This window comes from Patiria miniata, unplaced genomic scaffold (assembly GCF_015706575.1).
Source record: "Patiria miniata isolate m_02_andy unplaced genomic scaffold, ASM1570657v1 HiC_scaffold_17, whole genome shotgun sequence".
Classification (NCBI taxonomy): domain Eukaryota; kingdom Metazoa; phylum Echinodermata; class Asteroidea; order Valvatida; family Asterinidae; genus Patiria; species Patiria miniata.
Genome location: NW_024037055.1, coordinates 1207071 through 1221666, shown reverse-complemented (window position 1 = coordinate 1221666; position 14596 = coordinate 1207071). Strand labels below are relative to the sequence as shown.

At 41.0% G+C, this 14596-nt stretch overlaps 1 protein-coding gene across 1 annotated transcript; it reads left to right on the top strand.

The window, feature by feature from the left end:
• The first annotated feature begins 76 nt into the window (after positions 1-76).
• LOC119723966 (pinin-like) lies at positions 77-12129 on the top strand. The gene is made up of 8 exons (XM_038194888.1): positions 77-90; positions 523-591; positions 1052-1130; positions 1669-1766; positions 2213-2288; positions 6134-6289; positions 9577-9715; positions 11546-12129. The coding sequence occupies exons 1-8, from the start codon at positions 77-79 to the stop codon at positions 12127-12129; spliced, it is 1215 nt and encodes a 404-aa protein (XP_038050816.1).
• The last annotated feature ends 2467 nt before the right edge of the window (positions 12130-14596 follow it).

Below are 14596 nucleotides of genomic sequence, written 5' to 3'. Positions count from 1 at the left end.
ATCCATACTAAAAGTATAAGTGTGGACAGTAAAAGATGAAGACCAACTGCAGCTAAAAGGGCTAGTTAATCGCATTATGGTTACCAGTCTGTAGCATGTAGCATTGCTACAGGATTTGTGGTGGGAGTCCCCATGTCTCAAATGTTGCTCCATATGCATTATAAGAAACTAAATAATATATCAAACAATTGTGGCATACAATATGAACCTTTCTCTAACCCTCCTGCTATCTGAACACTCACAAACAGTCAAAAAATCCTCTTCCCTTCCATGCACTTTACACAGGCTAGTCACCAACAGTCAGATCATATTTCAAGCAGCAGCACTGTCACTAGTCCATGAATGTCAACCAGTGCGTCAGTGGTGGATTCCATTATGTCATGTACAGTTTTGTATTGGAAGCACAGTGATTGATGGATTTGATGGACTTGGTCCAGTTCCTAGTAAAAGACGGTAGGGAGTTAGGGTTAAAAGTAAAAGTATGTTTGACATGATAGATTAGTGTTCTTGTTCTCTTTACAGGGCAGATGCTTTTCAGCGTTTGGGCTTACCTATCATTAGGAGACAAAGCACTGGCAGTGCATTCAGCAGGTCAGTACATGTACATGTATTCTTTGAAAAGTGGTGTGATGCATTCTGTGTTGAACGTGATCAGGCCTGAAACGTTTTCTTTTAAGCTCTGGCAGGAGCTTCTACATGTCACTTAGTGGTCAGTCTGTCCGTCCCAAAATTGGCCAAAAGTATGGTGTTCCATATGTGCCATCAGCGTCGCATTTTTAAAAAGCTCTGACAGGGATCAGTTTGATCGATTTCATGCAAGACTTTCATGCAAGACTTCTTGCAAGGTCAGCCTCGCTTGAGTCTAACACAGACAGAGCTTATTGTGCACTCGCACAGTTTGTTAGTTACTGGAAACTTCAATTACAATTAACATTTGAAGTAAACCCCACAATAACAGCCAAATACTGATTTTTGAAAATTTATATACCAATTAAATTACATTTGTTTGTTTCTTGGAGTAATTTACTTTGTGTGTTTGTGTGATTGGCAGGCTGGGAGGCCGTGTGGATGGACCGCAGCCCAAGCGCCCACGGAGGAAGACTAATGATGATGATGATGATCTGCCTAAGGTTGGCAGATACATTTGTTTCTTTGTGCCATTAGTCATGTAGCAAAGTGGGAAATATGCTTGATCCAGCAGCATTACTGAGAAACAGGTTTACCCTGCTTAATCTATCCTGAAAACCTGAAATTAAACGGGTGGATAAAACTGAAGTTTGATGAATCCAGAAGCAAAACAGCGAGAGGCATGTTGAATCCAACTGAGTCCAACAGCAACAAAGAGTATGGCCTGCTGAATCCATCACATTCCAACAACTGCAGAAAGTGAAACTTGCTGAATCCATCAAATTCCAACAACTGCAGAAAGTAAAGCTTGCAGAATCCATCAAATTCCAACAACTGCAGAAAGTAAAGCTTGCTGAATCCATCCAATTCCAACAGTTGAAATGTATGAGGCTGGCACAGTCCAACAGCATTCCAGAGCTAGAAAGAGTTTAATATGCTGAAACCATCAAAATCTCACAACAACTCTGAGTAGTATTTGCTGAACCCTACAGACATGTTTATCAGATTTTCTTATTAGAGTTACTTTCTCTTATCTTTCAGCACACCATCCAATCCTCTGTTGTAGCTACCCCTAAGGTGGTCAAAACACGCCAAGAATCCATTCAGGAACAGAGCAAGGATGTCCAAGGACAGAAAAGGTAGGATGCCACTATTTCTTACAATAAAAGAGGGTACAAATATGTTACTCCCCCCAGGAAAAAAACCGATTAACTAAACAAACAAGCATTTTTACTGCATCGAGGAATATGCAAGTTCATATGCAGATTCTTCTTCAGCACTAAAGATTGAAAGTTGTTGGTACAATGTGACCAGGAAGTAAGCATTCATGCCTCAGATGGTGTAAATGACTTGATATTACATGTTTTGTTGAACTCTTCCGAGTATTAAATTAATTCCCTAAATTAGATACATAAAACTATGGCGTGGCATATATAAAGCTATCCCAAGTGGGATCCACTTATAGCAAATAATATATTCTTGCTATGAGCTAAGACTGGAGTAATATCCATTCATAATATTACTGATGTTTATATTGGTGAGCACACTCTTAAACTCTACTCTGGTCTTCACCCTTTTCATACAGGAATCGGCGAATGTTTGGTCACCTGTTGGGTACTCTGCAGAAATTCAAACAGGAGTCCACTGACATGGAAAGCAAGGTATTAACCAGTCTCAAGAGTCTTTTATGTGTCACTTCTATGCAACCTTTGGTCTGATCTGGGCAATGTATATTATTATATAACCGACATCCAGATCCTTGTCATTTGATTGGTGGAACTCACATCACGTGGCATTCGTTATTGCTCCCATTCATGCCGCGGCTCAAAAAGTACTATCCGCCCATGGGGAATGGGAAATACTATTGAACAGTTAGGATCACGACGTGGTATTTGTGTGCAAATGCATGCTGGTGTGCGCGTTCAGCGTTGCGCGTAGCGCGTATTGTTCCAAAGAGCCAGCGCTACAGCGTTGGGTTCAAACATTTTCGTGAAAGGGTGGTTTGGAAGAGAGAAATATATTTTCCTCCAGTTTTGTATTGAAAAAAGTTCAAATATATCAAATGACAAGGATCTATATGTCAGTTATATTAAACAAATATTGAGTGGCTTTAAATTGTGAAATGGGAGGAATATTATCGCTCGGTAAAATCTGGACTTTTCCAGTTCACTCGGCTTCGCCTCGTGAAATTGAAGAGTCCAGATTTTACCTTGCGATAATATTCCTCCCATTCCACACTGAGCCACTCAATATTTGTATACCATCCTCCTACTATCCACAGTCACAGTAGGGCATGTTGTAGTAGTGTTTGTCATCTGACTCATGATTGAGGACTACAACCAACCCCTGGGTTTTGACAATCAAAATGACCATCGCTTGAAGTGGGACCTGAAATCATGTGATAAAGCAGGTGTCTTTAGTCTGGGGAATCCAGAGAAGAGTTTACTCGCAAATGGCTTATTGATGACACAGGAAGTTCAATGGAATGCAGCTTTTACCTTATTTTCTTAGGCTCCTTTGGCTAGGAACCATCCTCAATCCTGCAAAATCCTCCAATTGCCACCATGTAAAAATTGGATACTGCCTCAATCCTCCAAATCATCTATTATTCCTTGAATATGTTCAGTGGAGGGGTGACCATTGCCTCAATCTTTCAACATTTCTAACAACCACTGTAATACATTGAGGCCGTGTGGATGATATCCAGAAGCAGTGTGGATATTATCTATATATATAAGAGAGAAGTTTACTCGCCTCCGAGACGATGTTTGCTCCTGAAAGGATCCGAGACCGCGGGCTCCCGCGGCGCCAAAATCGCTCCACGTCCGTGGAAAAATGCAGAGGGTGTCTTCCGCCGGGTCGGACACTTCGGGTCGTCCTGATTTTCCCGTACGGACCGGCGATCCGTTTTGTCGATTTTTCGTGACTGCGTTTTGCGCAGGAATTTGCCGTCGTGTGCGCTTTCACGTTGACTGCCTGGCTGCCCCCTGTGCTGGCTTTTCTGCGTGTCTAGACTGTGCGAGGTCAGCGGTTTCGACGTAGGGGTTGCATTTACGTGTTCTACTTAGCCGTTCTGCAAAAGTGTTCACCAAACGGTTGTATAGGGTGACCTTGGTAAAATATTCTTTGTCCATGGTGCATGGCCACCAAGTGTCCCTATTCTTTCATATGCTTTGCTTGCCGCCCCTGCGCTGAGTGCAACGAATACTCAGAATGACTACACATTAGTATGCCTTGCGCGGTCTGACCAATCGAAAGTCTACACTGTACTTCCGGGGTCTGCGTAAAACCGTCAATGGCAACGCGTACTGCAGCATGCTCCACACCCTGGAAACGAGGTTGGGTCTACGGCGCTCGCTATTGCACAAGCATGTGACGTCGCGTGATAGAGTGCTGTTGCTTCCATAATGTGTTTACAGCTCCATGCTTCCACTAGCTCTATGCTTCCACCATAGAGCAAGGACCTTGCTCTATGCTTCCACCAAGGCTGAGCGTTGTGAGTTCGCTGCCCACCACGTCACGGTATAATTCAGTGTCGCGTTATAATTTCGGGGGCCTGTTTGGGATCAACGAAGGATCGATGCATTGCTTCAAATATCGCGATCTTGAACGCAGTCACAAAAAAACGACAAAACGGATCGCCGGTCCGTACGGAAAAATTAGGACCACCTGAAGTGCTTGATTTAGAGGAAGAAATTCTCCGTATTTTTCTATGGACGTGGAGCCATTTTGGCGTCGCGGGAGACCGCGGTCTCGGATCCTTTCAGGAGCGAACATTTCTCAGCGGCCGAGTAAAACTTGCTCTTATATAGATGGTTGACCAACTTGAATAAAAGTTGAATCGACCTTTTCCTCGCAGACGGTCTCGCAAATTGTAAGAAGTTCAAGCTTACGTTTGTTGAAAAGTCCAATACTGAAACTTAATTATGACCTTCCTCCATCATTCAGACCGTTTGTAATTTTATGGTAACACTCAACATTTTCATTGCAAATGACAACTTCACGTTTGATTGCATTATGATTTATTGTCAAAACTGTACAATCAGCCTTCGCCTGTGTACTACGGTAACCTTTTCACTATGTTTTCCCGGCAATGCGACTGCCTCACAAAATGCCAATTTAACAGACCAACGGGAACATTTACAGACAGTTGCCATGGTACATAATTATCATGTGCGTAAATCGGTGGGGAACAGGGAGAACCCCCCCCCCCCACATTTTAAAGCGGGGACATTGTTTGGTCCCCCCCCCCCACACTTTTTCTTCCCCGAATAAAAATTGTAGCCTACTATAATGATTCTATTGCTCAGAATACCGTGTATAGCTGATTCAATTACCCCAAGCTCGAAAATGATGTTTCAAAGATGATCTTTTGCTCAAATTGGTTTTAGTGGTCAGAAATTGCCTCAGATCACCAATTGTTTTTCTATAACTGCATGTCTCCTCAATGATCCCCCATTTACATTTAACTGCCCACAGTTTCATCCCCAACACTACGCCCTATATACCCGATCTATGATCGGGTAAATCAGCTTGTCCAGTATAAGGCCCAAAAAATAATACTTCTGCTTCCGGTTACATGGCATTCGAAAAAAAGGGTAGGTAGGTAGGTAGGTAAAAAAAAATTCATTTTTTTGTGTACGATCATATGAAGGCGTCTGCGTTTAGTCAAGGGTAAAAGGTAAAAAATTGATAGTTTTGGGTGTTTTTTCCCCTCATTTTTCCAATAAAAAAATTAGGGTAGGGGCTGTCAGAATAGGGTAGGTAGGGAAATCGGAAGCAGAATTTTTTTTTTTTTTTGGGCCTAATGTGGGCCTTAATTATGCATGGTGAACATAACGCAGGGCACAGCCTTCGACCTGAATAATAGTGCATCCTCCAAAATCAGCTGACACTTTTTTGCCATTCAATGTCAATCCGCCAAAATCCTCCAAAAGTCTTCGTTGATTTTAGAGGATTGAGGAGGGGTTAGGGTAAATGAACAGTTAGAGACTCCTTGCTATTAAGTACATGTAACCCCCAAAAGTGAGAGCCAGAAAGAGAGCCCTATCCCCACTGCTATACTCCAGTCTGACAAATTATGGATTTGTCTGGCATTATTTGGACGCTTCCCTGTCTGAAAATAAGTGCTCTGAACATGTTGCTAAAGGAGATTGCATTGTGAGAAACACCAAAGCGAGCTTTAGTGCATTCCAGTAAAGGTGGAAGGGGACACCAACAATCACAACAAGTGTGCAAATCAGATTGATCTATACATGCATGTAGATTGTCTGAAATGTCCTGCACCCTCTCACACTCTCATTGTTAGGTTATACCTCTCCCTTTTATTCACTAATTTCATAGTCCGTACCAAACATTATACTACAACAAACGTCCTACATGTATTATACTGTAAGTTTATGAACTTGCCAATAATTGAGGGTTAGTTATAATGTGTGAGGAGCTGTGGCAGTCCAATGAATTGTAACATTGCTTTGGTTTTGCACCTGTTTCTTTTCGGGAACAGGAGAGGAAGCGATCCGAAATTGAGAAGAAACTGGAGGAGCAAGCAGTTGAAGAGAAGAAAGAAGTGGCAGCCCAGAGATCTCAGCTGTTCACAGAGCGTCGGAACCAGCAAGCTGAGCTACAGAGATTGGAGAGATTGGTTGATATTGCAAAAGAGGTAAAAGCAGAGTAGCACTGGCACGTATTGGTGTGCTGCAGCCGAACCACTGAACCGAACTAAAATTTGCAGAACATAGCACTTCCGAACTGAACCAAACTCAATTGTTCAGTTCAGATGTTTCAGAAACATGATGTTTAGTGCTGCATATTTCATTTGCACAACCAAAATAATCAAAATAGATACCTTAAAATTATTTAATTTTACTTCTAATTAAAAGCAAACAATTTTTAGGCTGAAAAACGTAACATAATTTGTGGGTGAATAGACAATATTACTATACCTCATACATATTCATGATCGAGGGCCAAGTTCCATTCACCATCACGTGTCAGCCGCTAGTTTTGCTGTTTACTAAGCGCACGCGATGTTTCATGCACAGGTTGAACACTCATGCGTAGTAGACTATCGCACTGGTTACCAGTGTGCTAGTCTACTACACATGCGCTTTACGAAGCAGTCATGGAAATAGCGCACGGAATGCAGTGCGCACGCGCGAACATCACCCTAGCATGCATCATGCAGCAGCTACATGAAAAGATGGGGCACACGCACAGCAACATTTTGCCGAGAAAACTAATGCAAGATTTTTGTGAAAGTACGGGTAAGCGCAAGGGAAGTAATCCAATGCGCTCTGTGAGGTATAGTAAAACAAATAAAACATGTGTAAGTTCGGGTGGATATTCGATATTACCTCTGGGAGATCACCTCGGGGAGCTAATATCGACTATCAACCCTCAAACCGTGTTTTATTTATATATTTGCTCCCTGAGGTATTGGAAGTTGACAAACTTGCTCCCTTGGCGGACCATCTCAAATAAACCATGTTATTTTTGTTTTACTATACCTCATACAGATTCACGTCATACATATTTAGGGCCAATGATTTTCCGTTTCAGAAAAGTGCAAATTCCGTTTTCAAAAATCCTAAATTCCGTTTCAGGCTGAAAAATTCTGTTTCACATTTACTCAATACATAAAAGTGCATTTAAATAAACACCAGGTACACTGAGACGATAATGAAATAGTCGTTTGGTTGGAACACGGGAAAATTTCCAAAAAAAGATTGCTATTTTATCAATGGATGATCAATTTACAGACATAGTATTTAACTTCACTGCGTGCTGTCGTCATTAATACTGCATCGCCACCACCACACACGTAAGAAACATGCAATAGCCGTATATGCCACGACGTCACACCCATCAGCTGGCTGAAGTGTGCTTCGTGTCCGCTAACGGCGACAAAATAGGATAGTTTACGGTAGGTTTTTAGACCTGGATAAGTGAATAAGCACAACATGCATTTCAATAGAGCCAAAGTTAGATGTTAACGAATGGTTGATGTTTGAACGGAGAAAAATATACCTGCCGATGGAGCAAAAGAGACCCGCGAGAGTGTGCCGTGAGTGTGATGATTATCACCTATGTGCTGACCGACAGCTGCGGCGCGCGTTGGGTCTGTCACTACGGTAATGTCACTACGGTAATGATCTCATAACATTTATTGCTCTGATCTTGAATGTTTTTCCCCCCTAATAATCATGAGCTAAACAACACTCATGTGTTATATGGTTTGTCTGTTCAATCAATCATCAACAATTTGTTTTGGACTCAATAAATTTTACGAAATTATGGTTTTTATCAATTGATAAAATTGCAGAAGTTATTTTCTTTACATTCAAAGCAGGTTCTGCGAATTAAGTCTGTTTCCGCGATCGCGGAAAACCATTGGCCCTACATATTCACCTCATACATGTACATATTCACCTCATACATATTCATAAGTTACACACCAGTTATCCTTATATAAAAAAAAACCCATTGCTGTGGGTGTGCTGCACTCTTTTCATTTGGCTAGGGCACTTTTGCATGTGTGCACAGTCCCTGTGCAATAGTTCCACGATAAAACACATGCGTAGTAGACTATCGCATCTAATCTGTGCCATACTTTACTGTGCATGCGTACATGTATGTATCCTGTGCATGAATCCTTGGGTGCACACTTGATAAATAGCAAACCATAGCGGCCAACACATGATGGTGAATGGACCATTAACAAAATCTGCTCTCATTCATGAACATGTTTGAGGTATTGTAATACTAACTTAAAATGAAAGGAAATTCAAGTCATGTGTGACGAATTAGGGAATAACAGTGTGAGGAGCCCGTCTTCACTGCGTGATAATGACCGCGTTGGGGGATGGCTGCTGTTAATGGACAGAGCCGAAATAAACAGTTAAAATGCTCAAATTTTGACTTTTCTTTCGGCGATATTTCCAGACTTTTTGTGTTCATGTTGAGGGGCCATATTTTAGCTTATGGCTTCAATATGTTACCCTGTCTCTTCAATGTGTTTTTCTTCTTCATTGCATTATGACTGACGTCCAGCGTATGGACTTCTGCTGTCAAAGCGAAACAAATTACAACAAATATTTTTTATATTTTTACCTGACTGAGGAAGCTGGAATTTCGTTTACATATTCCTTGTGTCCAGAATTACAAAGATGCTCGGTTTAGAAAAAGTAAATATGTCCTTGTGTACAGAAAATAAATCAAAGCTTTCATCGTAAACATCCTCAGTACGAACATGTCGTGTGAAGACTTATTCCACGCGCACATTGCAACTGTGTTGCATACAGCGCATAAGTCTTCACAGGATGGTGGTTGAGCGACGTGTACTGCTGTATTGTTACAAGGTACCGTAGGATTGTTGTATATTTGGCCAATCATTGGCTTATGATGCTGGATCAACGCTGGTTCAGGGGCCATTTGTTCGCTTGTTTTGAAGCCGGTCTATATATCACGTTTTAATGCACCCTCACGTGATCGAGACTTGACCAATCAGAAGCTATGAACTCTCCAAGGTATTTATTGATTTGAGTTGAAACCCACATTTGGAAGATCTTGTCACCACACAAGCGTCCAGCATCACTACCACTTTGCTAGGGACACATTTCATGGTACTTAAATTAAAGGTCGGAAAGTTTTGTTTTAGTAACAACAGGTTACCAACCAAAATGCTATGCCTTTGGCTGATTCCCTGCTGATTTTTGCTGGGCAAGAAAATAGACTAAATGATATGTACTGCTTAGCAGCTGCATGGAATTAGCCTGGGAAAAAGTGTGTGTAGAAATGAAGAAATAAACAAAATGTCATGGCAGCATTGCTGTTTGGCATAATTAACCTCTATATATTTCCAACGACCTTCTTCAATCCTGCCGCATCCTCCTGCACTTTCTGTTGGATTTTGAAGGCTTTAACATTAAATGTTTTCTTTTTCTACAGCAAGAATCTTGGGACGCTCATACTAAGAAGCTGAGTAACTTTATACGCACCAAGGCCAAGCCCCCAATATTCTACAAGCCAGCCAAGCCCTCGCTAGTGACTGAAAAAAACTTAATGGACTCCAAGGAACTGCTGAATGGTGAGGCAGTTTTTATGTGTTAATATCCACTGCTTGTTTACAGCACTTGGTACGAATTTGGAAGGATGAGGAGGACCAGTAGATCTCAGGACAGACTTGTAATCCTGTGGTCTTGATACTTTGATGCATGCAGGACTTGATACAGTGGCCGATATGGGAGGGTGGAACTTTTGGCAAAGATTGAAGTGAATTGAAGAGTGCCGTACATGTAGACACCAAGGGTTAAATGAAACGTGTTCTAAGAAAACCTGGATAGAGTTGCACATATTTGATGCATTCCAATAAGTGTTTTTTTCCCCCTGCCTTCAGATGTTGTTTCTTTATGACGTTGTTAGGCATGGTCTGGTACCTAGTATTCGATCAGTTACCACCACATGATTCAGTACATAATTAAACATGATTCTACGTGTAGACTAAAACCAATACCTCAATTAATGAAGGCAAGCAATGGCCCCTTAAGTTTCTGATATTTTACTGGTTGCTGTGCATTATGAGCACTGTTTCTTCCCTGTAATTGGCTTGGTTGACAAATAAAGTGTAGACATGGCAAGCAGTATGTGTGTGTGCTGCATGCATATGTGTAAGTACCCAAGTTAGTTGACTCTGCATCCGACGTTTTCAAGGCTTAAGGATCATATTAAACACCACCCTGGTATTGGATCATTTGCATGTGCAAGATTTTTGAACACGTATGCAAATGAGGAACAGTCTGAAGCCTGGATATGCGTTACACATTAGCGTTTGTTTTTGTATGCGGTGTCTGGGGTAAAAACAGAGTCAATTCGTAGCAGCGCGAGCACGGCGTGAGTTACAAAAACACGATTTTTTGAAATCAAACTGTTACGATCTTATCGAGACAACATGCAGTATCATATTTCATATTAATATGAGCAAATTGGAAAGGAAATTAGTATTTTCGAGAAGGCGTGGACGAATGATCGCGAAAACACGTACTGCACGTTGTGAATAATAGCACCAAGTACACGATACAAATCCATTACTAGCCAATTGCGGTATCCAATCAGGATACAGGAAGAAAGTTTCCTATCCAGGGTTTACTATTGGAAACGCGGTTGGAAATAAAGTAAGCACTGGGGACGAGGTTGATTAAACACTGACCAGTCTCTGCCTGACTATGCAACATTGTAGTCTGGTTCCCAGACCAAAAGATTCTGACTATTCCCGATGAATCTTAGGTCCGGTAGCCTCCGGTAATACATTGTATTACAATTTACGTCACGTGACTAAAACGGGAGGAATTCCTCCTTTTCCGAAAATTTCCGAAGTTTGCCGAAGTCGTTTCGTCGACAATCGGATAGCGCCCGAGTATTTCCGAGTATATGATATAGGTTTAATTAACTGCTAAATGCTTATTAATTTTATTTTGAATCAGTTGATAATTAATATTCATTGCTTTCAGTTAGAAAACTTGAAATTCAACGACGATTTTGTGCATCAAATATACTCGGATCAGATGGGCGAACTTTTTGCTGCGTCATGTACAATTTTGAATTCAACTTTGTTTCAGTTTCATTGATACACGTCTCAAATGATTGAGACGTGGAGGAAGGGAGGATTTGTATTTGCAGAAAATCTTTCCATTAGATAAAATCCTTTGTAGAACGGTTCGAATTATATCAAGTTACATATGTGTAATAAGAAAATATTTGAATTGAGATGTAGTTTGTCGACATTGGAGCAAATTTTTTTTTTATACTCTGCAAAATTTTTACCTTAAGGGCCTGTGTCACATGATGGTCTTTTGTAAGTAAATTGACATAGATATGATATCCCCTGCATCAACAGTTCATAAAATTGATTGCGTTGCAGATATGATGAAGAAGCGACGAGCTGAGATTGAAGCAGAGATCCAAGAGATGCATTCAGAGCACGCTAGCAAGGAGACAGAGCTTGATGGGCAGGAGATGACCAAGGTCACCGAGGTAAAGGGTAAGACCAAAGATAAAAAGAAGAAGCACAGTAAGGGTAAGCATGAGGAACGCAGAAATGGGAAACATAGCGAACCAACAGATGGAGCGCCCGCAACGGAACCAGGGGATAGCGATGACGACGACAAGAGAAATGCTAAGGATGTGGCTGCCGACTGGGTTCAAGAGAGGGTGGTTGGAGAAGGGGAGCCAGGTAAGGATGGGGTTGGGAAACAGGGGTCAGAATCATCTTCTTCCGGGGAGGAGGAGGAAGGGGAATTGCAGGATAGGAACAGTCAGGATGAGGCAGCAGGCATGGCGGAGAAAGCAGCCACCCATGCTGCTGCTGATGATACTGATGATGGGGATCAAGAAGAAGGGAAGGAAAACATTGAAGCCAACAAGCAGGACTTCCGGAGTGCTTTGTATCCTGAGGAGGATCAGAGGCAGGAGTTATCCTGGGAGGATGAACCCATGGAGCAGTGATGCCAAAATCATCACCTTCAAAAACTGTTTTTATTTCATAATGAACTGCACTCTTGTATGACGACTCATTAGATGTCTGTTACACTCCTGGAGTATACTTCTCTATCATAATAGTGCTACTGCTGACCATTCAGACTGCACTGTTGGCCCAATTGATTTTTACTGTGCAAAGGTATCATCTGCAGCATCTAGAAAAGCGCACACTGCCTAAAGGTTATTGTGAAGATAGTGATGATATTTCATTTTTTAAACCTAGCTATTTCGTGTGAAGCTAGCGAAAAACAAACTTGTTACTGCAGTATTTTTTTTTTCAACATATTTTTCTTCCAATTCATTTGAGTGATATTACAGCAGACTGGTTTATTATGTGGATGTAACAGACTTGTAATCAAGTCCCATGACAGGTTACATCATGACCGTATCGCATCATTTTGTGTTATATGATGTGCTGTATTAATAAACAATCAGCTGGGATGATTAAAGAGGAAAGGGTCAATAAGTTACAAGGTCCTGTCTTTTTGTGTTCACAAAAAAGAAAAAAGAAAAAAAATTGTTTTCCAAACTTTGCTCGTGATCAATTTTTAATTCACTTTTGAAAGGAGTGTTTATGTCGGAATAGAAGCGTTTAGTATTTGTAACCAATATTGGCAATAACTACAACCAAATAAACTCTAGAAAATGTTAACCATTCAAATAAATAAAAAATGGCACGTTTAAATGAACATCAACATTTCACAATTTGCATGCTAAAAAAGTTAAATCGAAAATAACGGTCTTCAAATCTGAAACGTTTTCTCCAGTTTTCTTTTAGTACATGTATCGCATGTTTGCCTTCTAAAGTCCACAAGCAATGTCCCATTATTTACCTTTTAGAACTTGTTGGTCAAAAACAAGACTACACTTGCATAGTGAGTTGGACCTTTTCTCGATTTTGGACATAATTTATACTCACTGACTCAGTCAGTCACTCAATGACTCAGTCTCCCAATGACTCAGTTAGTCACTCAGAGACTCAGGCAGTCACTCAGTGCCTCAGTCACTCAATAACTCAGCTAGTCACTCGATGACTCAGCTAGTCACTCGATGACTCAGTCTCCCAATGACTCAGTTAGTCACTCAGAGACTCAGTCAGTCACTCAGTGCCTCAGTCACTCAATAACTCAGCTAGTCACTCAATAACTCAGCTAGTCACTCGATGACTCAGCTAGTCACTCGATGACTCAGCTAGTCACTCAATGACTCAGCTAGTCACTCGATGACTCAGCTAGTCACCCGATGACTCAGCTAGTCACTCAATGACTCAGCTAGTCACCCGATGACTCAGCTAGTCACTCAATGACTCAGCTAGTCACTCGATGACTCAGCTAGTCACTCGATGACTCAGCTAGTCACTCAATGACTCAGCTAGTCACCCGATGACTCAGCTAGTCACCCGATGACTCAGCTAGTCAATCAATGACTCAGCTAGTCACCCGATGACTCAGCTAGTCACTCAATGACTCAGCTTGTCACTCAATGACTCAACTTGTCACTCAATGACTCAGCTTGTCACTCAATGACTCAGCTTGTCACTCAATGACTCAGTGCCTCAGTCAGTCACTCAGTTACTCAGTGACTAAGTCAGTGACTAAGTCAGAAGACAGTAGGCTGGCCCATGTATCCAGCAAGGGGCAACATTCTGTAATACATGTATATCGCAAGTGTAATTTTCAAGGTTGAAACATTTTGAAATTGATGAAATCAACTAAATTTGCCAGTGACGCATTAACAAACTGGACTTAAGATAGCAGCATGTATACTGACATTGGATTCTATCACGTTGATAAGAAATATTTAGATAACTTTTTGGAATCAAAAATATTGCAGCGATGTAGCTTTCAATGTCATCGCGACATTCAGCGTAGTGAATTAAACCACTCCGGTCATGTGACCACCTTTTGGGCAATCACAACTTAAGATGGACTTAAGTTGTTAGAAAAAAAAAAATGGTTGTGTCAAAGCAATTTTTTATTGGCTTTTCTGCAAAGTTGTGGAAAAGCCTTTGTTTTTGTTCTGATTTTTTTCTTTCCCCTTTTTGTTCTATCCCAAATCCCATAGACTTTGGGCATTCATCGTTGTCATATATGACCTGATTCACAAAAAAGGGTATTATGTCGCAGACTAATGAAATTTAGTTATATAGATGGTTGGAAAGTATTTGGTATATAATAGAGCTCCATATCCCCTTCTGTTCTGGAGAGACGACGTATTTGCATATTAATTACTTCCTTGGAGTTTGAATTACACAACTAAGAAAACAGGCTTTGAAAGAGCTGGCTCAGTTGTAGATTTGGGCACGATGCACTAAAAATTGTAGTTTTTTCCCCCACTTTATTCATGAAAATCAACATTTCTGTGAATGAATCCTGAAACTTTAGGTAATAAAGACATTATTCATGACAAAACAAAAAGAAAATTACATTTTGAT

Bases quoted from the DNA above. Each gene is read 5' to 3' on its own strand.
- LOC119723966 (XM_038194888.1), top strand. The intron at 1,767-2,212 runs GTAGGATGCCAC...CTTTTCATACAG, and splicing joins GATGTCCAAGGACAGAAAAG to GAATCGGCGAATGTTTGGTC. The intron at 9,716-11,545 runs GTGAGGCAGTTT...ATTGCGTTGCAG, and splicing joins CTCCAAGGAACTGCTGAATG to ATATGATGAAGAAGCGACGA.